This window comes from Mytilus trossulus, chromosome 2 (assembly GCF_036588685.1).
Source record: "Mytilus trossulus isolate FHL-02 chromosome 2, PNRI_Mtr1.1.1.hap1, whole genome shotgun sequence".
Lineage (NCBI taxonomy): Eukaryota > Metazoa > Mollusca > Bivalvia > Mytilida > Mytilidae > Mytilus > Mytilus trossulus.
The window spans coordinates 50871316-50898053 of record NC_086374.1 but is presented as its reverse complement, the minus strand read 5'-3'; the positions used below and the strand labels follow the sequence as shown (position 1 = coordinate 50898053).

Below are 26738 nucleotides of genomic sequence, written 5' to 3'. Positions count from 1 at the left end.
TATAATATAATTCCGTAACAACGTCCTTCGAAACGTGAAGTTACTGTTCCAACAGTAATGCTTAAACAATGGAGAAAAGTGGGGAAGCCGATGAAAATAAGTATACTGACCTGACAGAAAAGTGGAACGTAAAAATAACTAAAGCACCTACAAGTGAAATTTCTAAATTATTGCCTTTGTTTTATCCGGCAAATCAAAAGAGAGAACGGTATATTATAGAAGCGTTCGATTCGGTAGAATTTGACGTGGCTGATGTTGAAACACTTTCTAATAGCAAAGAACAATTATGGAACGCTATTTCTTGTCTACGTGGATCTACTGCAAAAGTGAAGTCTACGAAACTGAAACGTGATGCGTCCGAAACCAGGAAAGAAGTTGTTTTAACTGTTGAAAAATTTATGAGCAAAATAAATATACTACTTTTATCTTTAATAAGGACAAAACAGATTCCTGATAGTCTCTATGTGGATGTTTTTATGTCGTTTTTAGATATATTTGGAATTCTAGGGATACCAGGTGAAGTTTTCAACCGAAAGACTCTTTTGGATGGAGAAGTTTATAGCCAACATCCTGGTTATTACCTTTTACCTCAAAATACTGCAGACTTATGTTTGAACACAATCGGTATATTATCTTACTCTCCTGAGAACTTACAGAATAGGTAAGAAAAATAATTGACTAACTATTTGGTATTATCCGTAATTCCTTTAATTTTGTTTCTTATATAGTTTTGTCTGTCCGGTACGTGTACAAAACAAATATTTTTTTCGCAATACACTTATTATTTCATAGATTTGTAATAGTGTAACATTTTTAATGTATTTTGCTCCTGTTCCCTTAAAAATAAGGGAATGGAGATATTCAACATTTCACTGTCTTTCATCTCGCACGGCCTTTATTTTTGGAACTATCTATTATATTAATAATTTACAATTTATTTTATCTCGTCCTATGCATATATAAAGTATCAGCCGCAAATATTAGCCACTGCCACTGGACGTTTAGCAATCAACAATGAACTATTAATCCCTCTATTTTTTCTATTAATCTCAGAAATATATTTGAAATTAAAATATGATTGTATGTGTCGATTGAACAGTCTATTTACTGTTTACAAATTCTAAGGATTTTCTACACAGGAATAAATTACCGTAGCTGTTAATTTCAAAATCTTAAGAAAAAGTGGGTCTTCGATGCTCTACAGCTTCTTCCTGTATTTGGTTTGATTTGAGCGTCACTGATGCGTCTTTGGTAGATGAAATACGCGCCTAGCGTACACAATTTCAATCTTAGGATACATGATTAGTTTATTTTTCTAGTTGGGATTGTTTTTTTGGTTAACGGGAGATTATCCAAATTAAACCATGTTCTATGAAGGCCTTACGGTAACCTATAGTTGTTAATGTTTGTGTCATTTTAGTCTTTTGTGGATAGTTGTCTCATTGGCAATCATACCACATCTTCTTTTTTATATATTCTATAATACTTTGTATGAATAATTTCCTCTACTTGTAACCTAGATTGTTTATGAAAGTACACCAAACATTGTTAGAGTGTATCAATTATTTTTAAATACCATTAGATACTTTTATGTTACCTTTCTTACAATTATGAACCAAAATTGATTCTGCAATGTGACATTGTGATATCAGAAAAAATTGAGGCACGAGAAAAAGAATGAAGGGAAACAGGACTTTATTGCCTCACTTCTGACAAATATACACTCTTTAATTAATGGGTATTTTTATGAAAGCATACAATTTTGCAAGTGGAAATTTGTTGGTAGAATGGCAATACCCCTAAAAAAAAGTCTACCCTAAATCAAACTTGTAAATCGTAAATTTTGCATACATGTACCGATTATCTGTACATATAAATAAAATTAGGAGATAACTGTATTGTATTTTAAGCTTGGCCTTCGTAAAACGTAGATTTTACTGTCGCAAATTGAGTTTACCTAGCGACGCGGAGCGGAGATAGGTAAACGGATATTTGCGACAGTAAAATCAAGTTTTACGAAGGCCAAGATTAAAATACAATACAGTTATCTCCATTCTAATGCCACATATTAAAATAAATGTCATTTAATAAATATTTTGGCTTAAAAATGGCATAGATGAAAAAGTCCGCGAAACTGTTGCATTGTCTTTAGCATCTAAACAATGTGACGTCATGTGTTTACTCTGGATGTCAAACATGAATTAAACATATTTTTACTTTTCCTACGCTTCAAAATGGTTTCAATATAGACTAAAAGAAGATTTTGAGGCTCAAAATGTGAATATCTTGTTTATTTTTTTAGAAATTACATATCCCAGAATTCAAAATGGTGGCTTTCTTAGTTACGGACTGGTAGAACGTGGAATCTAACCCCTCAAAATATTTCTCAACGTCCAATGAAAATTATCGTTACAAACTAATTGCATTAGAATGTTTTGTGTAGTGCACGTTTATAAGTCAACAACACAACGACAAAAAAAAATATACTTGTAATAGCAGCTGTAGGTATAACAGTTGTTAGGATCATACATTATTATTTGAATATACATTTCCTGTTTTCTCTTTCGCTTAAATCATAGTTACGTCGGGAAATGATTTTTTTTTAAAACCTCCCCATTCTTTCCAAAGACTCGTAAAATATTGTTTATTTTGATATTGCACGCTCATATTAGTATTGTATTGTAAATTATTGTAATTCGGAGCGGACTTCATAAGTATGGCTTACTTGTGTCCAATCCGTTTTACTTTGAGTAAATAAAATGTGTTTGAACTTAATTCTTTCCAAATCCGTTTTTTTTTGTTTTCTATTAATTTTAATTGATATCAGTGACTGCTGTGGAAAATTTACTTGGAATTGATACATTCATAGTTTACAGAAAAAAGGGGGAGGGTTAAAAACATGTCCAGTCGCCAAATACCTATGGCTTATATCATACGAAATTAATCCTTTTTTTTGTGAGACATTATAAACATAGCGAAAAAAATCTTGTGAAGTTAATACAATATTTTGAACAGCTACAGTATTGGGTAATGGTTGTGAGTTATTTATGGTCATATTAAAAAAAACTTTCCCAAGGAGCACTTAAATATCTTTTTGTACAATGGAGATGGATGTATCACTTATCAATTCAAAGTTTTAAAAGTTTTGAAATTTTAGATTTATGGAATTTTGATCAAAGTTTTAAAATATCAAAATTTCAAATTGTGTTAAAGTTAAGAAATTTAGAAATTTTAACCAAATTATTCAAATATCAAAATTCTAAATATCGTTTATAAATTTGATAGTTTAGGAATTTGATCAAACTTTTAAAATACTAAAACTAACATGCAATTTTGATTATTTAACTTTTTGAAAGTTTGATTTTTTAAATTTTTGATTAAAATATCAAAAATAGAAAAGGGGCGAAAACTGGGGTACTAGTACCTGTAAACACTGATGTAAACAAGGCTCTGATACATATCATTTTTAGTTATTATAAATAAATAGCACGAAATATATCAAATCATTTTTAATTACAAAATAAATAATGAAAAGAAGAAGTCGTTTTTTTTTAATGAAACATATTAGACATCACATGAGATAACAGTATCCTGAAATTTTAAGGTTGTGCATCTATCAAAAAAATAAATAATTAAACCAATTTAAACCGGAATCATATAAGTTGATTTAAATCTCTTATATGAGGTTAACGTTTGAGATAAATAATTCAGAGCTATTTGGTGTTCCCAGTGCCCAACATTTAGAAGTATCAGTGAAAACTGACCAACTCTCAGTAAACCGGTAGATCCAGAAAAAGCGCTTCGGTCGCATGCATCTTAAACCAAAGATGAAGAACTAGATCTTCCATCACTGTATTGGATACCTAAACTACATAAGTGTCCATACAAACAACGGTATATTGCTGGGTCTTCCAAGTGCTCCACGAAACCCCTTTCTAAATTATTAACATCCATTTTATCAGCAATCAAAGACGGGCTTCAAAGTTATTGTGAAACTGCCTATTCTAGAGGTGGCGTGAATCAGATGTGGATACTCAAAAATTCCAAAGATCTTTTAGAGTACATACAATCTAAATCTCTTTCATCTTGTAACAGTATTAAAACATTTGACTTTTCTACTCTTTAAACAAGTATTCCACATTCCAAACTAAAAGACAAATTAAAAGAGTTGGTATTACTTTGCTTCATAAAAAAGAATGGCCAACGTAGATACAAGTATCTTGTCTTAGGGAGGGATAAATCCTACTTTGTAAAGAATCATTCTGATTCAAACAAAAAATTCTCTGAAACCGATATTATCAAGATGCTTGATTCTTGATTGACAACATATTTGTTACGTTCGGAGGACGTGTTTTTCAACAGACTGTCGGCATCACAATGGGAACAAACTGTGCCCCTCTACTTGCTAACTTGTTTCTTTATTATTATGAGGCTGACTTCATGCAGGAACTTCTTAGGAAGAAAGATAAGAAGTTAGCAATATCCTTTAACTCTACTTTCCGCTATATAGATGACGTTCTTTCACTAAACAATTCAAAATTTGGTGACTATGTGGATCGCATCTATCCCATCGAATTGGAGATAAAGGATACTACAGATACAGTTAAGTCGGCTTCATATCTTGACTTACATCTAGAAATTGACAATGAGGGTCGGTTGAAGACAAAACTTTACGACAAAAGAGATGATTTCAGCTTTCCAATTGTGAACTTTCCATTTCTAAGTAGCAACATTCCAGCAGCACCTGCATACGGGGTATATATCTCCCAATTGAAACGATATTCCCGTGCTTGCATTTCCTATCATAATTTTCTTGATAGAGGGTTACTGCTCACAAGGAAGCTATTAAACCAAGAGTTCCAAATGGTGAAGTTGAAATCATCCCTTCGTAAATTTTACGGACGCCATTACGAGTTGGTTGACCGTTATGGAATAACCGTTTCACAAATGATATCGGATATGTTCCTTACGTCGTAGCTACAATCCCCTTCCCTTTCATGAATTTGACCTACCGAATTAGACTATTTACCGGATTTGTAATACACAGTTAGGGGTTTAGTTTCGCATTATGGCCCCTGTGAATTTTTCAAATAGGAAAGTTATTGTGTAATAAAATTCATTTTTAGACAGATGAGTGCTAATTTAGCCTTCAAAGGTGGTTTATAAGAGCATCAAGATTATTTTTTACATGTTTTATGGGCTGTTTTCTGTTTGACAGTCCGTATTTTCATAGCTAGACCGGTCATCGGTCCAGAAATTAATGTACTGTTTACAAACACTCTTTTTCTACACGAAGTTTTTGACGCAATTTTACAAAAAAATGAGACGAAAGACATATGATTTTCATTGGATTTGCTGAATGATATATGTACACAGTTTCAGAAAAGGTATTACTTCAAGCCATTGAAATTCTACTTTTAGCCAAATTTTGGGGAAATATGTGACATCTTTCCCCCCCTTTTTGCAATATTTCATAACAAATAAATGCAGATTGTTGCCATGGATACACCAAAAAGAAATTATATTTTACCATTTTATATACTGGAAATAAAATCTATGGAAGATTCTGATTACATACATATGCCCATATATGACACAAACAGTAAGCTTGATATTGCAAGAAAGCAATGAAAAGGGAATGGTAAAATTCATAAGGGCAAATTTTAGTATTTTTTCCTAACTGTTTATTGCTACCTTATGGCATACTTACCAAGCTCAGAATTGTATACTTTAAGACTTTTCATGCCACAAATCTATTGATATTTAGATTCAAAATCAACTTCTGAGTAAATTAAGTGTTTAACAATGACAATATGTGTCAATTTTATTGTTTACAGTCCTTAGCAACCAAAATTAGACATTTTGACACTAGGCTTATATTTGTACTCTATCGGCTTAACGTTTGCTTCTGATGGATTGGACTGCATGTAGTAGCCCAAGTATTTAACGCGTTGGTTTTTTTCTTGCGAATATATATAATTATTGTTTTTATCAAGATTTCATGTTACATTTTGGCATATATTAAATGTATAATTAAATCAGATGTAAGAAATTGATTCCCTATCAACAATTTTTTTAATCAAGTCTTTTGTATGCAATAAGCATAAAGATTAACATTTTTATGCTTAAAATTGCTAAATTTTGTACAATGTTGCATCATCAGAGATCTTATTATAATATTCAACATTAAAAAACTGACAAAAGAGGTACAGTTTTTAAGATTTGGCTAAAAATTGAGGTAGAGACAAGATTTTACACTTTGACTTGGCACCTTTCTTAAAATCAGTTTTTGTCGCGTTTCAGGGTCAACTGCTTACCTTCATAAAATATTCATTACTCAACCAATTTTCAAAAATAAAAGGCCATTTTACTCGTTTTAGCTAGCAGAACTCAGAAAATAAGTTAAAAGGGAGACTTTGAAAAAAATATTTACTATTAAGGTAGCAATACACAGTTAGGGGTTTAGTTTCGCATTATGGCCCCTGTGAATTTTTCAAATAGGAAAGTTATTGTGTAATAAAATTCATTTTTAGACAGATGAGTGCTAATTTAGCCTTCAAAGGTGGTTTATAAGAGCATCAAGATTATTTTTTACATGTTTTATGGGCTGTTTTCTGTTTGACAGTCCGTATTTTCATAGCTAGACCGGTCATCGGTCCAGAAATTAATGTACTGTTTACAAACACTCTTTTTCTACACGAAGTTTTTGACGCAATTTTACAAAAAAATGAGACGAAAGACATATGATTTTCATTGGATTTGCTGAATGATATATGTACACAGTTTCAGAAAAGGTATTACTTCAAGCCATTGAAATTCTACTTTTAGCCAAATTTTGGGGAAATATGTGACATCTTTCCCCCCCTTTTTGCAATATTTCATAACAAATAAATGCAGATTGTTGCCATGGATACACCAAAAAGAAATTATATTTTACCATTTTATATACTGGAAATAAAATCTATGGAAGATTCTGATTACATACATATGCCCATATATGACACAAACAGTAAGCTTGATATTGCAAGAAAGCAATGAAAAGGGAATGGTAAAATTCATAAGGGCAAATTTTAGTATTTTTTCCTAACTGTTTATTGCTACCTTATGGCATACTTACCAAGCTCAGAATTGTATACTTTAAGACTTTTCATGCCACAAATCTATTGATATTTAGATTCAAAATCAACTTCTGAGTAAATTAAGTGTTTAACAATGACAATATGTGTCAATTTTATTGTTTACAGTCCTTAGCAACCAAAATTAGACATTTTGACACTAGGCTTATATTTGTACTCTATCGGCTTAACGTTTGCTTCTGATGGATTGGACTGCATGTAGTAGCCCAAGTATTTAACGCGTTGGTTTTTTTCTTGCGAATATATATAATTATTGTTTTTATCAAGATTTCATGTTACATTTTGGCATATATTAAATGTATAATTAAATCAGATGTAAGAAATTGATTCCCTATCAACAATTTTTTTAATCAAGTCTTTTGTATGCAATAAGCATAAAGATTAACATTTTTATGCTTAAAATTGCTAAATTTTGTACAATGTTGCATCATCAGAGATCTTATTATAATATTCAACATTAAAAAACTGACAAAAGAGGTACAGTTTTTAAGATTTGGCTAAAAATTGAGGTAGAGACAAGATTTTACACTTTGACTTGGCACCTTTCTTAAAATCAGTTTTTGTCGCGTTTCAGGGTCAACTGCTTACCTTCATAAAATATTCATTACTCAACCAATTTTCAAAAATAAAAGGCCATTTTACTCGTTTTAGCTAGCAGAACTCAGAAAATAAGTTAAAAGGGAGACTTTGAAAAAAATATTTACTATTAAGGTAGCAATACACAGTTAGGGGTTTAGTTTCGCATTATGGCCCCTGTGAATTTTTCAAATAGGAAAGTTATTGTGTAATAAAATTCATTTTTAGACAGATGAGTGCTAATTTAGCCTTCAAAGGTGGTTTATAAGAGCATCAAGATTATTTTTTACATGTTTTATGGGCTGTTTTCTGTTTGACAGTCCGTATTTTCATAGCTAGACCGGTCATCGGTCCAGAAATTAATGTACTGTTTACAAACACTCTTTTTCTACACGAAGTTTTTGACGCAATTTTACAAAAAAATGAGACGAAAGACATATGATTTTCATTGGATTTGCTGAATGATATATGTACACAGTTTCAGAAAAGGTATTACTTCAAGCCATTGAAATTCTACTTTTAGCCAAATTTTGGGGAAATATGTGACATCTTTCCCCCCCTTTTTGCAATATTTCATAACAAATAAATGCAGATTGTTGCCATGGATACACCAAAAAGAAATTATATTTTACCATTTTATATACTGGAAATAAAATCTATGGAAGATTCTGATTACATACATATGCCCATATATGACACAAACAGTAAGCTTGATATTGCAAGAAAGCAATGAAAAGGGAATGGTAAAATTCATAAGGGCAAATTTTAGTATTTTTTCCTAACTGTTTATTGCTACCTTATGGCATACTTACCAAGCTCAGAATTGTATACTTTAAGACTTTTCATGCCACAAATCTATTGATATTTAGATTCAAAATCAACTTCTGAGTAAATTAAGTGTTTAACAATGACAATATGTGTCAATTTTATTGTTTACAGTCCTTAGCAACCAAAATTAGACATTTTGACACTAGGCTTATATTTGTACTCTATCGGCTTAACGTTTGCTTCTGATGGATTGGACTGCATGTAGTAGCCCAAGTATTTAACGCGTTGGTTTTTTTCTTGCGAATATATATAATTATTGTTTTTATCAAGATTTCATGTTACATTTTGGCATATATTAAATGTATAATTAAATCAGATGTAAGAAATTGATTCCCTATCAACAATTTTTTTAATCAAGTCTTTTGTATGCAATAAGCATAAAGATTAACATTTTTATGCTTAAAATTGCTAAATTTTGTACAATGTTGCATCATCAGAGATCTTATTATAATATTCAACATTAAAAAACTGACAAAAGAGGTACAGTTTTTAAGATTTGGCTAAAAATTGAGGTAGAGACAAGATTTTACACTTTGACTTGGCACCTTTCTTAAAATCAGTTTTTGTCGCGTTTCAGGGTCAACTGCTTACCTTCATAAAATATTCATTACTCAACCAATTTTCAAAAATAAAAGGCCATTTTACTCGTTTTAGCTAGCAGAACTCAGAAAATAAGTTAAAAGGGAGACTTTGAAAAAAATATTTACTATTAAGGTAGCAATACACAGTTAGGGGTTTAGTTTCGCATTATGGCCCCTGTGAATTTTTCAAATAGGAAAGTTATTGTGTAATAAAATTCATTTTTAGACAGATGAGTGCTAATTTAGCCTTCAAAGGTGGTTTATAAGAGCATCAAGATTATTTTTTACATGTTTTATGGGCTGTTTTCTGTTTGACAGTCCGTATTTTCATAGCTAGACCGGTCATCGGTCCAGAAATTAATGTACTGTTTACAAACACTCTTTTTCTACACGAAGTTTTTGACGCAATTTTACAAAAAAATGAGACGAAAGACATATGATTTTCATTGGATTTGCTGAATGATATATGTACACAGTTTCAGAAAAGGTATTACTTCAAGCCATTGAAATTCTACTTTTAGCCAAATTTTGGGGAAATATGTGACATCTTTCCCCCCCTTTTTGCAATATTTCATAACAAATAAATGCAGATTGTTGCCATGGATACACCAAAAAGAAATTATATTTTACCATTTTATATACTGGAAATAAAATCTATGGAAGATTCTGATTACATACATATGCCCATATATGACACAAACAGTAAGCTTGATATTGCAAGAAAGCAATGAAAAGGGAATGGTAAAATTCATAAGGGCAAATTTTAGTATTTTTTCCTAACTGTTTATTGCTACCTTATGGCATACTTACCAAGCTCAGAATTGTATACTTTAAGACTTTTCATGCCACAAATCTATTGATATTTAGATTCAAAATCAACTTCTGAGTAAATTAAGTGTTTAACAATGACAATATGTGTCAATTTTATTGTTTACAGTCCTTAGCAACCAAAATTAGACATTTTGACACTAGGCTTATATTTGTACTCTATCGGCTTAACGTTTGCTTCTGATGGATTGGACTGCATGTAGTAGCCCAAGTATTTAACGCGTTGGTTTTTTTCTTGCGAATATATATAATTATTGTTTTTATCAAGATTTCATGTTACATTTTGGCATATATTAAATGTATAATTAAATCAGATGTAAGAAATTGATTCCCTATCAACAATTTTTTTAATCAAGTCTTTTGTATGCAATAAGCATAAAGATTAACATTTTTATGCTTAAAATTGCTAAACTTTGTACAATGTTGCATCATCAGAGATCTTATTATAATATTCAACATTAAAAAACTGACAAAAGAGGTACAGTTTTTAAGATTTGGCTAAAAATTGAGGTAGAGACAAGATTTTACACTTTGACTTGGCACCTTTCTTAAAATCAGTTTTTGTCGCGTTTCAGGGTCAACTGCTTACCTTCATAAAATATTCATTACTCAACCAATTTTCAAAAATAAAAGGCCATTTTACTCGTTTTAGCTAGCAGAACTCAGAAAATAAGTTAAAAGGGAGACTTTGAAAAAAATATTTACTATTAAGGTAGCAATACACAGTTAGGGGTTTAGTTTCGCATTATGGCCCCTGTGAATTTTTCAAATAGGAAAGTTATTGTGTAATAAAATTCATTTTTAGACAGATGAGTGCTAATTTAGCCTTCAAAGGTGGTTTATAAGAGCATCAAGATTATTTTTTACATGTTTTATGGGCTGTTTTCTGTTTGACAGTCCGTATTTTCATAGCTAGACCGGTCATCGGTCCAGAAATTAATGTACTGTTTACAAACACTCTTTTTCTACACGAAGTTTTTGACGCAATTTTACAAAAAAATGAGACGAAAGACATATGATTTTCATTGGATTTGCTGAATGATATATGTACACAGTTTCAGAAAAGGTATTACTTCAAGCCATTGAAATTCTACTTTTAGCCAAATTTTGGGGAAATATGTGACATCTTTCCCCCCCTTTTTGCAATATTTCATAACAAATAAATGCAGATTGTTGCCATGGATACACCAAAAAGAAATTATATTTTACCATTTTATATACTGGAAATAAAATCTATGGAAGATTCTGATTACATACATATGCCCATATATGACACAAACAGTAAGCTTGATATTGCAAGAAAGCAATGAAAAGGGAATGGTAAAATTCATAAGGGCAAATTTTAGTATTTTTTCCTAACTGTTTATTGCTACCTTATGGCATACTTACCAAGCTCAGAATTGTATACTTTAAGACTTTTCATGCCACAAATCTATTGATATTTAGATTCAAAATCAACTTCTGAGTAAATTAAGTGTTTAACAATGACAATATGTGTCAATTTTATTGTTTACAGTCCTTAGCAACCAAAATTAGACATTTTGACACTAGGCTTATATTTGTACTCTATCGGCTTAACGTTTGCTTCTGATGGATTGGACTGCATGTAGTAGCCCAAGTATTTAACGCGTTGGTTTTTTTCTTGCGAATATATATAATTATTGTTTTTATCAAGATTTCATGTTACATTTTGGCATATATTAAATGTATAATTAAATCAGATGTAAGAAATTGATTCCCTATCAACAATTTTTTTAATCAAGTCTTTTGTATGCAATAAGCATAAAGATTAACATTTTTATGCTTAAAATTGCTAAATTTTGTACAATGTTGCATCATCAGAGATCTTATTATAATATTCAACATTAAAAAACTGACAAAAGAGGTACAGTTTTTAAGATTTGGCTAAAAATTGAGGTAGAGACAAGATTTTACACTTTGACTTGGCACCTTTCTTAAAATCAGTTTTTGTCGCGTTTCAGGGTCAACTGCTTACCTTCATAAAATATTCATTACTCAACCAATTTTCAAAAATAAAAGGCCATTTTACTCGTTTTAGCTAGCAGAACTCAGAAAATAAGTTAAAAGGGAGACTTTGAAAAAAATATTTACTATTAAGGTAGCAATACACAGTTAGGGGTTTAGTTTCGCATTATGGCCCCTGTGAATTTTTCAAATAGGAAAGTTATTGTGTAATAAAATTCATTTTTAGACAGATGAGTGCTAATTTAGCCTTCAAAGGTGGTTTATAAGAGCATCAAGATTATTTTTTACATGTTTTATGGGCTGTTTTCTGTTTGACAGTCCGTATTTTCATAGCTAGACCGGTCATCGGTCCAGAAATTAATGTACTGTTTACAAACACTCTTTTTCTACACGAAGTTTTTGACGCAATTTTACAAAAAAATGAGACGAAAGACATATGATTTTCATTGGATTTGCTGAATGATATATGTACACAGTTTCAGAAAAGGTATTACTTCAAGCCATTGAAATTCTACTTTTAGCCAAATTTTGGGGAAATATGTGACATCTTTCCCCCCCTTTTTGCAATATTTCATAACAAATAAATGCAGATTGTTGCCATGGATACACCAAAAAGAAATTATATTTTACCATTTTATATACTGGAAATAAAATCTATGGAAGATTCTGATTACATACATATGCCCATATATGACACAAACAGTAAGCTTGATATTGCAAGAAAGCAATGAAAAGGGAATGGTAAAATTCATAAGGGCAAATTTTAGTATTTTTTCCTAACTGTTTATTGCTACCTTATGGCATACTTACCAAGCTCAGAATTGTATACTTTAAGACTTTTCATGCCACAAATCTATTGATATTTAGATTCAAAATCAACTTCTGAGTAAATTAAGTGTTTAACAATGACAATATGTGTCAATTTTATTGTTTACAGTCCTTAGCAACCAAAATTAGACATTTTGACACTAGGCTTATATTTGTACTCTATCGGCTTAACGTTTGCTTCTGATGGATTGGACTGCATGTAGTAGCCCAAGTATTTAACGCGTTGGTTTTTTTCTTGCGAATATATATAATTATTGTTTTTATCAAGATTTCATGTTACATTTTGGCATATATTAAATGTATAATTAAATCAGATGTAAGAAATTGATTCCCTATCAACAATTTTTTTAATCAAGTCTTTTGTATGCAATAAGCATAAAGATTAACATTTTTATGCTTAAAATTGCTAAATTTTGTACAATGTTGCATCATCAGAGATCTTATTATAATATTCAACATTAAAAAACTGACAAAAGAGGTACAGTTTTTAAGATTTGGCTAAAAATTGAGGTAGAGACAAGATTTTACACTTTGACTTGGCACCTTTCTTAAAATCAGTTTTTGTCGCGTTTCAGGGTCAACTGCTTACCTTCATAAAATATTCATTACTCAACCAATTTTCAAAAATAAAAGGCCATTTTACTCGTTTTAGCTAGCAGAACTCAGAAAATAAGTTAAAAGGGAGACTTTGAAAAAAATATTTACTATTAAGGTAGCAATACACAGTTAGGGGTTTAGTTTCGCATTATGGCCCCTGTGAATTTTTCAAATAGGAAAGTTATTGTGTAATAAAATTCATTTTTAGACAGATGAGTGCTAATTTAGCCTTCAAAGGTGGTTTATAAGAGCATCAAGATTATTTTTTACATGTTTTATGGGCTGTTTTCTGTTTGACAGTCCGTATTTTCATAGCTAGACCGGTCATCGGTCCAGAAATTAATGTACTGTTTACAAACACTCTTTTTCTACACGAAGTTTTTGACGCAATTTTACAAAAAAATGAGACGAAAGACATATGATTTTCATTGGATTTGCTGAATGATATATGTACACAGTTTCAGAAAAGGTATTACTTCAAGCCATTGAAATTCCACTTTTAGCCAAATTTTGGGGAAATATGTGACATCTTTCCCCCCCTTTTTGCAATATTTCATAACAAATAAATGCAGATTGTTGCCATGGATACACCAAAAAGAAATTATATTTTACCATTTTATATACTGGAAATAAAATCTATGGAAGATTCTGATTACATACATATGCCCATATATGACACAAACAGTAAGCTTGATATTGCAAGAAAGCAATGAAAAGGGAATGGTAAAATTCATAAGGGCAAATTTTAGTATTTTTTCCTAACTGTTTATTGCTACCTTATGGCATACTTACCAAGCTCAGAATTGTATACTTTAAGACTTTTCATGCCACAAATCTATTGATATTTAGATTCAAAATCAACTTCTGAGTAAATTAAGTGTTTAACAATGACAATATGTGTCAATTTTATTGTTTACAGTCCTTAGCAACCAAAATTAGACATTTTGACACTAGGCTTATATTTGTACTCTATCGGCTTAACGTTTGCTTCTGATGGATTGGACTGCATGTAGTAGCCCAAGTATTTAACGCGTTGGTTTTTTTCTTGCGAATATATATAATTATTGTTTTTATCAAGATTTCATGTTACATTTTGGCATATATTAAATGTATAATTAAATCAGATGTAAGAAATTGATTCCCTATCAACAATTTTTTTAATCAAGTCTTTTGTATGCAATAAGCATAAAGATTAACATTTTTATGCTTAAAATTGCTAAATTTTGTACAATGTTGCATCATCAGAGATCTTATTATAATATTCAACATTAAAAAACTGACAAAAGAGGTACAGTTTTTAAGATTTGGCTAAAAATTGAGGTAGAGACAAGATTTTACACTTTGACTTGGCACCTTTCTTAAAATCAGTTTTTGTCGCGTTTCAGGGTCAACTGCTTACCTTCATAAAATATTCATTACTCAACCAATTTTCAAAAATAAAAGGCCATTTTACTCGTTTTAGCTAGCAGAACTCAGAAAATAAGTTAAAAGGGAGACTTTGAAAAAAATATTTACTATTAAGGTAGCAATACACAGTTAGGGGTTTAGTTTCGCATTATGGCCCCTGTGAATTTTTCAAATAGGAAAGTTATTGTGTAATAAAATTCATTTTTAGACAGATGAGTGCTAATTTAGCCTTCAAAGGTGGTTTATAAGAGCATCAAGATTATTTTTTACATGTTTTATGGGCTGTTTTCTGTTTGACAGTCCGTATTTTCATAGCTAGACCGGTCATCGGTCCAGAAATTAATGTACTGTTTACAAACACTCTTTTTCTACACGAAGTTTTTGACGCAATTTTACAAAAAAATGAGACGAAAGACATATGATTTTCATCGGATTTGCTGAATGATATATGTACACAGTTTCAGAAAAGGTATTACTTCAAGCCATTGAAATTCTACTTTTAGCCAAATTTTGGGGAAATATGTGACATCTTTCCCCCCCTTTTTGCAATATTTCATAACAAATAAATGCAGATTGTTGCCATGGATACACCAAAAAGAAATTATATTTTACCATTTTATATACTGGAAATAAAATCTATGGAAGATTCTGATTACATACATATGCCCATATATGACACAAACAGTAAGCTTGATATTGCAAGAAAGCAATGAAAAGGGAATGGTAAAATTCATAAGGGCAAATTTTAGTATTTTTTCCTAACTGTTTATTGCTACCTTATGGCATACTTACCAAGCTCAGAATTGTATACTTTAAGACTTTTCATGCCACAAATCTATTGATATTTAGATTCAAAATCAACTTCTGAGTAAATTAAGTGTTTAACAATGACAATATGTGTCAATTTTATTGTTTACAGTCCTTAGCAACCAAAATTAGACATTTTGACACTAGGCTTATATTTGTACTCTATCGGCTTAACGTTTGCTTCTGATGGATTGGACTGCATGTAGTAGCCCAAGTATTTAACGCGTTGGTTTTTTTCTTGCGAATATATATAATTATTGTTTTTATCAAGATTTCATGTTACATTTTGGCATATATTAAATGTATAATTAAATCAGATGTAAGAAATTGATTCCCTATCAACAATTTTTTTAATCAAGTCTTTTGTATGCAATAAGCATAAAGATTAACATTTTTATGCTTAAAATTGCTAAATTTTGTACAATGTTGCATCATCAGAGATCTTATTATAATATTCAACATTAAAAAACTGACAAAAGAGGTACAGTTTTTAAGATTTGGCTAAAAATTGAGGTAGAGACAAGATTTTACACTTTGACTTGGCACCTTTCTTAAAATCAGTTTTTGTCGCGTTTCAGGGTCAACTGCTTACCTTCATAAAATATTCATTACTCAACCAATTTTCAAAAATAAAAGGCCATTTTACTCGTTTTAGCTAGCAGAACTCAGAAAATAAGTTAAAAGGGAGACTTTGAAAAAAATATTTACTATTAAGGTAGCAATACACAGTTAGGGGTTTAGTTTCGCATTATGGCCCCTGTGAATTTTTCAAATAGGAAAGTTATTGTGTAATAAAATTCATTTTTAGACAGATGAGTGCTAATTTAGCCTTCAAAGGTGGTTTATAAGAGCATCAAGATTATTTTTTACATGTTTTATGGGCTGTTTTCTGTTTGACAGTCCGTATTTTCATAGCTAGACCGGTCATCGGTCCAGAAATTAATGTACTGTTTACAAACACTCTTTTTCTACACGAAGTTTTTGACGCAATTTTACAAAAAAATGAGACGAAAGACATATGATTTTCATTGGATTTGCTGAATGATATATGTACACAGTTTCAGAAAAGGTATTACTTCAAGCCATTGAAATTCTACTTTTAGCCAAATTTTGGGGAAATATGTGACATCTTTCCCCCCCTTTTTGCAATATTTCATAACAAATAAATGCAGATTGTTGCCATGGATACACCAAAAAGAAATTATATTTTACCATTTTATATACTGGAAATAAAATCTATGGAAGATTCTGATTACATACATATGCCCATATATGACACAAACAGTAAGCTTGATATTGCAAGAAAGCAATGAAAAGGGAATGGTAAAATTCATAAGGGCAAATTTTAGTATTTTTTCCTAACTGTTTATTGCTACCTTATGGCATACTTACCAAGCTCAGAATTGTATACTTTAAGACTTTTCATGCCACAAATCTATTGATATTTAGATTCAAAATCAACTTCTGAGTAAATTAAGTGTTTAACAATGACAATATGTGTCAATTTTATTGTTTACAGTCCTTAGCAACCAAAATTAGACATTTTGACACTAGGCTTATATTTGTACTCTATCGGCTTAACGTTTGCTTCTGATGGATTGGACTGCATGTAGTAGCCCAAGTATTTAACGCGTTGGTTTTTTTCTTGCGAATATATATAATTATTGTTTTTATCAAGATTTCATGTTACATTTTGGCATATATTAAATGTATAATTAAATCAGATGTAAGAAATTGATTCCCTATCAACAATTTTTTTAATCAAGTCTTTTGTATGCAATAAGCATAAAGATTAACATTTTTATGCTTAAAATTGCTAAATTTTGTACAATGTTGCATCATCAGAGATCTTATTATAATATTCAACATTAAAAAACTGACAAAAGAGGTACAGTTTTTAAGATTTGGCTAAAAATTGAGGTAGAGACAAGATTTTACACTTTGACTTGGCACCTTTCTTAAAATCAGTTTTTGTCGCGTTTCAGGGTCAACTGCTTACCTTCATAAAATATTCATTACTCAACCAATTTTCAAAAATAAAAGGCCATTTTACTCGTTTTAGCTAGCAGAACTCAGAAAATAAGTTAAAAGGGAGACTTTGAAAAAAATATTTACTATTAAGGTAGCAATACACAGTTAGGGGTTTAGTTTCGCATTATGGCCCCTGTGAATTTTTCAAATAGGAAAGTTATTGTGTAATAAAATTCATTTTTAGACAGATGAGTGCTAATTTAGCCTTCAAAGGTGGTTTATAAGAGCATCAAGATTATTTTTTACATGTTTTATGGGCTGTTTTCTGTTTGACAGTCCGTATTTTCATAGCTAGACCGGTCATCGGTCCAGAAATTAATGTACTGTTTACAAACACTCTTTTTCTACACGAAGTTTTTGACGCAATTTTACAAAAAAATGAGACGAAAGACATATGATTTTCATTGGATTTGCTGAATGATATATGTACACAGTTTCAGAAAAGGTATTACTTCAAGCCATTGAAATTCTACTTTTAGCCAAATTTTGGGGAAATATGTGACATCTTTCCCCCCCTTTTTGCAATATTTCATAACAAATAAATGCAGATTGTTGCCATGGATACACCAAAAAGAAATTATATTTTACCATTTTATATACTGGAAATAAAATCTATGGAAGATTCTGATTACATACATATGCCCATATATGACACAAACAGTAAGCTTGATATTGCAAGAAAGCAATGAAAAGGGAATGGTAAAATTCATAAGGGCAAATTTTAGTATTTTTTCCTAACTGTTTATTGCTACCTAAGCAACACGACGGGTGCCGCATGTGGAGCAGGATCTGCTTACCCTTCCGGAGCACCTGAGATCACCCCTAGTTTTTTGTGGGGTTCGTGTTGTTTATTCTTTAGTTTTCTATGTTGTGTCATGTGTACTATTGTTTTTCTGTTTGTCTTTTTCATTTTTAGCCATGACGTTGTCAGTTTGTTTTAGATTTACGAGTTTGACTGTCCCTTTGGTATCTTTCGTCCCTCTTTTAAAACGTTTTGTTTTCTTTTTTATCGATTGCATGACGATAATATATTGCCTTTTAAGATATAATTCAGTTCCAAGAAATGATACGGAAGGGATACTTAATGTTTAGCGTCGCATTGAAAATTGCAACACATGATAGGCGTGCTTCAGCTGGCCCCTAGACAAAAAAACTGTACTGGTTCAGTGATTTAAGACGTAATACTAAACTCCGAAATATAACAATGAACTAAAATTAAAATCATACAAGACTTAAAAGGACAGAGGCTCCTGGATAGGAACAGGCGCACAAATGCTGCGGGGTTTAACATGTTTCGTGAGATTACAACCCACCCCTACACCTCTAGTTAATTAAAGAATGAAAAGCACACAGTAATACGAACAGTAAAACGCACTTGAATAGGAAAAACAAGTCCTATGTCAGAATAGGAAACAAAAGAAACTAATCAAAATGACAATGATAACAAATTAACAAAGGACTACTATATATAAGGCTAGTAGTTACTGCCATGCGCCAGCTCCAGACCGCAATTAAACTTATTGAAAGGTTTCATATATCTTTATATGCACACTCTCTCCTTGATGCATTTATTGCTAATTTGTTCCGGAACATTCATGAAATATTTGTCACTGGCAACAAAAAATCGATAATTCAAAATAGGCTGTTTAGATGCAAATTTCGAAGAACCGTAGGATTCAACTTCCATTTGTGTACGGCCAAAAATGGAAAAATCCATCATGCAGCTGACAGTGTGGCTTCTCTTTGCACGCTCCATTCTGACTGGATGTACATGTGTTCTTTTAGCCTTTGCTCAAAGTCGATTGTCGTACGATAACTTAAAAATGCCCTAATAACAAAATACAAATGCGGAACAATAATATCCCTTAATACAAAAAATCTCTTCCTTTTATTTACTATTTGAAACAGTGGTTGATTTAGAACCCATAATTGGGTTATGTGTATGATAACCAGTCCAAACGTTGTCTATAAGGGAGCAACCATTTAAATTTAAAAGTGGGGTGTGGTTGTTTTGTCGAAGCGCTAACACTTTTATTAAGTTTTTTCATCGCTTGTATCAACTTGCCTGGCTCAAAATTTAACACTAAAAGGCATGGAGAAAATTTGGATTCAGAAGTTTTCTTTTGTCCTCTGCTGGCACAGAATATTATATCATCAAATTGGGGATCAGAATATTTTAATGTACCATTATCGAAGCCCCTAGTGGTAGTATCAAGTAAAAAAAACCCTGACTATCTAAATATTGGATTCCCCAGAAGATGACCATTTATTGCTGATATAAACTTTTGAAAAAAATTTTCAACTTTCAAAATGGATAGATGTGCGCTTAATGTAGTACAGCGGCAACTATTACATAAACATGAATGCTAGATGGGCGCTTAATGTAGTACAGCGGCAACTATTACATAAATATGAATGCTCGTGAAAATAATGTTTATGGTATACGTTTATATATGATATGAAAGGTTTCAACTTTTAAAAAACCAGAGCTTTAAGTTTGATTTAAACGTTTACTTTATTTGGCCTTTTCAATTTTATTTGACTATATTTGCCTTTTTAACTTAATTTGGTTCCAGTGTCAGTGATAAGTCTTTTGTAGACGAAACGCGCGTCTGACGCAAAAACCGGCAAAATTTATATCCTGGTATCCATCTACGATGAGTTTTTGTAGATACCTTGTAACAGTATCTTGGCTCCAATCAACTAATATTGGATCTGAGTACTCTTAATTTCAGCGTGAATAAGATATATATATATATATATTAAAAACCTCCCACATTGTGGACTAGCACAACCTTAATTGGGACACCATGCATTCAGCATCCCTACCGTACCAAAAAAATATTAACTAAAATCATTGATACAAGGCAATATAATTATGATCGTCATACAACCGATAAAAATGAAAACCGATAACGTTAAAAGTTACGACCGAATCGCTTTTCTTGCTCGACCTTCTTACGGAACGCTCAAAGCTGAATATTTAGGGCCAACAACTTACAGAGAACAGATTAAAACGTTGAAGATGAGCCTTCATAGTGTATATGAAATGATATATTCTGTAGCCAACATGATTGCAGAAAGTAAGAAGTCGTAGAGCAAAACAGAAAAAAATGAAATCAAAAGAGATAATACACCGTGTATTGAGCTTATTTTATTGCTTAGAGTTCAGTAGAAAGTTTTATACATGCTCAACCTAGCCATACTATTTGATCTACTGCGAGTTGTAAAGTTTTTACTGTTACTCCTGTTTCTCCTAAAATATGGGTGCTAGAAAAACCAGCAAGTAAAATGGTCAATATCAGAGCCATACGTCTGGTTTTTATATGAATTATCTTCTTTTGAGAAATATAAATTTTGTCATTCAATTTTTCATCGCTTACAACTGTCTGTCTGTGGTTTATTTCATACATAAACTTTTAAGTATCAGTATGTTTTCAATTCATATTGTTTCGTTTCGTTCCGCTTTTATTTCGTTTCGCTTTTTACAGGAACCCCTCTTTTTGCCCCTTATCTATGATGTTTGATATTTTAATCAAAAATTAAAAAAATCAGATCAAATTCATAAACTATCAAATTTGAAAACGATATTCAGAATTTTGATATTTTACTAATTTGGTTAAAAATATCAATATTTCAAAACTTTCACACAATTTGAAATTTTGATATTTTAAAACTTTGATCAAAATTCCAAAAATCTAAAATTTCTAAGCTTTTTAAAACTTTGAATTGATAAGTGTTACACGGACCGGGTGGATATAATAAAATCAACGGTACCAATTTTGTTGCACCAGATGCGCATTTCGACAAAACATGTCTCTTCAGTGATGCTCGTGGCCAAAATATTTGAAATCCAAAGCTTATATAAAAGATGGAAAGCTATAATCCTAAAGGTCCAAAAAGTATAGTCAAATTCGTGAAAGGAATCAGAGCTTTGCATGAGGGAGATACATTCCTTGATTTATAATAATTTCTAATATTTTGTAACAGCAAATTTAATTAACACAAAAAATCCGTATTTTCATGCCAGTACCGAAGTACTGGCTACTGGGCTGGTGATACCCTCGGGGACTTATAGTCCACCATCAGAGGCATCGACACAGTGGTCATCATTATAATAAAAACAATTTTTGAGGTTCGATATCAGTTGACGCAAATATAATGAATGAAATATTAACTTCGTCAAAAGTCAATTCATGCATAATATAGGCTAGTAGTGAGAACAAAGGAGATATGGTAAGAACCATGATTATTTGTCCCCTGAAATTATAAAACTATAAATCGTATCCAGGTCCTTCAAAACTATAATGATATTGTAGTTGCGTAAGTCTGGAAACGAGTAATACAGATAGGTCACTTCTGATGTCACGAATAAAATAACATTTTTTTGCCTTTTGTCAAAGTTATCTTTTATTTCCTTTTCAGTTCATCAAACGAAAAAATCTGTAAAGTATCGACTAAAGCGTCTTCACCTAATTCTACCTTAAAAGAATCATCAAATGGTAAAATGGTTGACTCTTTTGCACAAACACCTTCTACATCATCGTCATTTCCCAAGAAGGTACAGCTCGAGTCTTGTAACGCTTCAAATCCTGTACGAAAATCTGATTGTATGATGCGTGAAAGTGGTCCACCACTGGACCAAAGTGTCAATGCTGGAAGTACCTCGGACACATATGGTATGTATTGTCATATACGAAAAAGAACTGTAGAAGGCCGAATAAAAATACCAGCTGTAAAATTATCACCTAATGGAGTTATTAATAAAATTCCAATCATTATAACACTTGCTCCAGACGAAACTGTAACTGAAGATAGTAGTGAAGCAACCCAGAAACAACAAGAATATGTCGGTCGTTCAATAGATCCTTCATTTAAAGCACCAGGTAGAAAGCTGAACATACCTAAACGATTGTTTTCAGGTGTCAGATCAGCGATCGAGCAGGAATTTCCAAGCTTTCTGCAGGGAAATCCCAAACCTGGATGTTCAAAAGGCCCATTACCAATAATAGTCTCTACACCAGAGGCCACGGAAGCAGATATAAAGCGAAAGAAAATGATCTCGGAATCCTTAGAAAATAACCAAAAAGAAAATAATCATGATTCTAGCGCTCAAAATGTGATCGTCTGCAAGTATGCAGAACCAATAGACAGTTTTGAACGTTCAAAGTTAATAACTTCTGCACATAAAAGTCAGACAGAAGATACCAAAAATGCATATGAAAATATGGATGTTACACCAGGTATCTCCGTATCTTTACCAGAGGATAACAGATCACAAAATGGTACTGTCATAAAAGAAAGCAATTTTCCAATCATGTCGGATAACAAACAAAATGATAACACCGCTTTAAATGCTGTCCCTGATTCTGAACACATACAAAACAGTGCAGGTAATAATAAAAACACGTCATCTAAAGTAACTGATCACGTGATTAATAATGTAAATGTCTCTCAAACAAATGCATGTCTATACAATAAGACGAATAGCAAAATCCTATCGGAAACACAAAGGGAATGTCAAATTTCATCAAGTAGCTCAGACATGGGCATTCAAGACTTTATTATGAGAAATGAAGATAGTGAGAATGTCTCTACTCAAAATCAAAGCAACGAAATGTGTGTTTTGGAAAAAACAAAAAAGGAAAGGACCAGAAAGAAAAGAAAACGATACAGAAAAAGATCAAATCAATTAGATATTTCTTGTGTTCAACAGGCTCAGCCCATACAACACAATAACAACTTTTCACAAAAGCATAAAAATGAGAAAAGAAGAAAAAAGGTGAATAAAATAAAAACAGACGAAAATAAAGGAAAAGAGCGTATGAGCAGTGATTCAGGCATGGCTGATTTGAATTTCTGTGGAAAGTTTGATGGTGCACATGTATGTGTTTCCTCAAGTAGTTTTCCTCAAAACTACTTAGAGGAGACAAATACTGTCTTTTCCAGTTCAGGTGGACATAATAAACCAGACATTTTCACAGCTACACCACAAAACAGTGTTTACTCTGTCAAATTGAATTCAGAATTTATATCATCAAACGATGAATGGAAATGTAATCAATTTAAAATAGTTAATAATGATGCCGAAGATTGTGTGCAGACACATAAAAGTAAACAAAAGACGTTTGCCCGAATGAAAACTGTCGAGTGGTTATTACAACAGCCGCTATGTATTCCCGATACTTCGGAAGCTTTCACGTTGTTGAATACTCCCCAAAAAGATGTGAATGTCAGTGAATACCCTGATAACATTTTCGCAAATGATTACACTAAAGATTTTGTAAATAATATAGATGATACAAATTACAATGCTACCAAACCATTATTTGCACACATTCCAGATGAATTCATTCGAAGTTTGCTCCTTGAATGGACACACACGAAGACAAAACCTGTATCAGTTGGCTTTATATTACACAAAACTAGAGTGGTGGTTGTCTCCCTTGATATGTGTCATGATCATTTCGAACATCTAACCATAGACGGTGTTGTGAAAACAGATGACGAAGCTGTAGTCCGATATTCTCTGCCATTTGATCTTTTAAACACAAAGGACAGAACAAGTCTGTGTAAGGTTTTATCTCGAATTGGAGTTGACTGAAATACTGGTATAGTCTGAATGTGGAGCAGAGTTAAATATATTCAATTTCTAGGATAAATAATGTTTTGAATATTCAACTTTCACAGTCGCCGCTGAACTTCCTTAAACAAATAAAGGTTGGCTAAAGACCTTTCCCCTTCACAATAAACTGGCAACTATACGACATCTCCATTTTATTTTTTTGGCAGCTGGATAACAATGATACGTTAATATAGGCATATTTTAAAATGAGTCTTCTGATAACCATAAATAATGGTATGAAAAAAAAAAGCAAAAGATGTGGTATGACTGGCAATGATACAACTATATAGAGTCGCCGTACGGTCTCCAACGACCACAGGCACTTGTCTCAAATTTTTTTCCCCTATTATACCTTAATATATTAAGGTATATAGGAATTTTTTTTTGAGACAAGTGCCTGTGCCAACGACGCGTAAAACTCACACCGCGTACTAAGCCATAAAAGGTCCCGAAACAGAAAGTTAAGAAAAAAAGCCCAGTATATATTATAAAGTCTTAAGGGAATATTGTATAACTCAACCAATATGTTTGTATGCAAACCCCATTTAGTGCAATTAAACCAAGAGTTCCAAATGGTGAAGTTGAAATCATCCCTTCGTAAATTTTACGGACGCCATCACGAGTTTGTTGACCGTTTCACAAATGATATCGGATATGTTCCTTACGTCGTAACTACAATCCCCTTCCCTTTCATGAATTTGACCTACCAAATTAGACTATTTACCGGATTTGTTATCACATAAGCAACACGACGGGTGCTGCATGTGGAGCAGGACCTGCTTACCCTTCCGGAGCACCTGAGATCACCCCTAGTTTTTGGTTGGGTTCGTGTTGTTTATTCTTTAGTTTTCTATGTTGTGTCATGTGTACTATTGTTTTTCTGTTTGTCTTTTTCATTTTTAGCCATGGCGTTGTCAGTTTGTTTTAGATTTATGAGTTTGACTGTCCCTTTGGTATCTTTCGTCCCTCTTTTAGTGACATATAATGTGCATGTATATTTTTGTAAGATATGCTGGGTTCTAATCGTTATCTTTCCATTAAGGAATTTCGTTAACGGCAACCTTTTGTCCATGACTTTGGCAATTAATTGACATATTTAAGTAATTGGGATACTTTTCTCAGCATAATAAATTATTCCTTAATATTTGCCTCATTAATCAAATAATTGATGCAAGTTATAATACTTTAGTTTAGTTTTAACATTGGTAGGCATTATATTCGTGATTTTTTCTGCCCGAGCGATAGTGTCAGAGGGATAATATAACACGAATATATTGACTAACCATGTTAAAACTACAAAAAAGTATAGCTTGCATCAATTATTTCGATTCTGATTAGGACAGTTAAGGTAATTTCTATGTCGATGTGTATACATAAGTGTAGATCGTTTGTGTATGCTCTTCCATGAACCTCCCCTTTTTGTTTCAGTTAAAAAAGTAAACGACTGGCAATGTGATTTTTCAGAGGGAGGAGTTTGAACAGCTAGCACGAACGGTTGTCGTATCTAGGTCAAATATGTCAATTTCCAATTTCCAAAAATACCACCCAAATGTATATGTGAATGTACCTAGTCCGGAGGCAGGTTTACTTATGGTCACATCTGTTTTTCTGTTATTTTGGCAAACACTTTTATTGATTAAGAAATAATTCCTTCATGTCATGCTCTATGCTCATTTTAACATGGGTAGGCATTATATTTGTCGATATTTTACACTGAGCGTTAGCGTTACACGAAGAAATTATTTCGATTCTAAATGACTACTAAACAGACTTATAAATAACATAAAAATTGATAACTAATAATTATATATTTTTTCCATCGCTATCCTTTTTAAAAAATGTATAAATTTAAGCAGCTAGCATAATTTTTTTTTATCGAGAACGAGAATATCAATAACTGAAAAATAACCACCCAAAAATTAACATGTGGTATAATTAATTATTTCACCAGACGAACGTTGCGACAACAGGGGCGCTCAAATCTGAAAAGTTGAAAGGCCAATGAGTGATGAGCAATTAATTACGAGTTTAGATAATCTTTGCGACTATAGTTATTTTAAATAAAAACTGAAAGACCTTTTCCTGTCCCAAGTCAGAAGCCTGTCATTCAGTAGTTGTCGTTTGTTTATGTGTTACATATGTGTTTTTCGTTTGGATGTTGTCTTATGACGAAAGGAGTTCTATATTTTTCCTATATGGTGTTATTAACTGTGTTGCACGATGACAACCAATCTGAGCATTAGGAGTGTTGTTTGTTGAATATTTAGGTTTAAGCTCACCCGGCCCAAAGGGCCAAGTGAGATTTTCTCATCACTTTGCGTCCAGCATCGTCCGTCGTCTTTAACTTTTACAAAAATCTTCTCTACTGAAACTATTTGGCCAAAATCATCATTTGGGTATCTTGTATAAAAAATGTGTGCGATGACCCGGCCAACCAATCAAGATGACCACCATTTCTTAAAATAGAACATAGGGGGGAGATATAGGTTTCGGCTTATAACTCTGAAA

General features: G+C 31.9%; 1 protein-coding gene across 1 annotated transcript; it reads left to right on the top strand.

Annotated features, from left to right (window-relative positions):
• Nucleotides 1–24374, top strand: LOC134707511 (uncharacterized). Its single transcript, XM_063567314.1, has 2 exons — nucleotides 1–661; nucleotides 22031–24374. Exons 1-2 carry the CDS (start codon nucleotides 69–71, stop codon nucleotides 24207–24209), a joined length of 2772 nt encoding a protein of 923 aa, XP_063423384.1. The 5' UTR covers nucleotides 1–68; the 3' UTR covers nucleotides 24210–24374.
• The last annotated feature ends 2364 nt before the right edge of the window (nucleotides 24375–26738 follow it).

Excerpts from the sequence above, each read along its gene's own strand:
- LOC134707511 (XM_063567314.1), top strand. The coding sequence starts at position 69 with ATGGAGAAAAGTGGGGAAGCCGATGAAAATAAGTATACTGACCTGACA. Across the intron at positions 662-22,030 it reads CCTGAGAACTTACAGAATAG|TTCATCAAACGAAAAAATCT; the intron begins GTAAGAAAAATA and ends TTTCCTTTTCAG.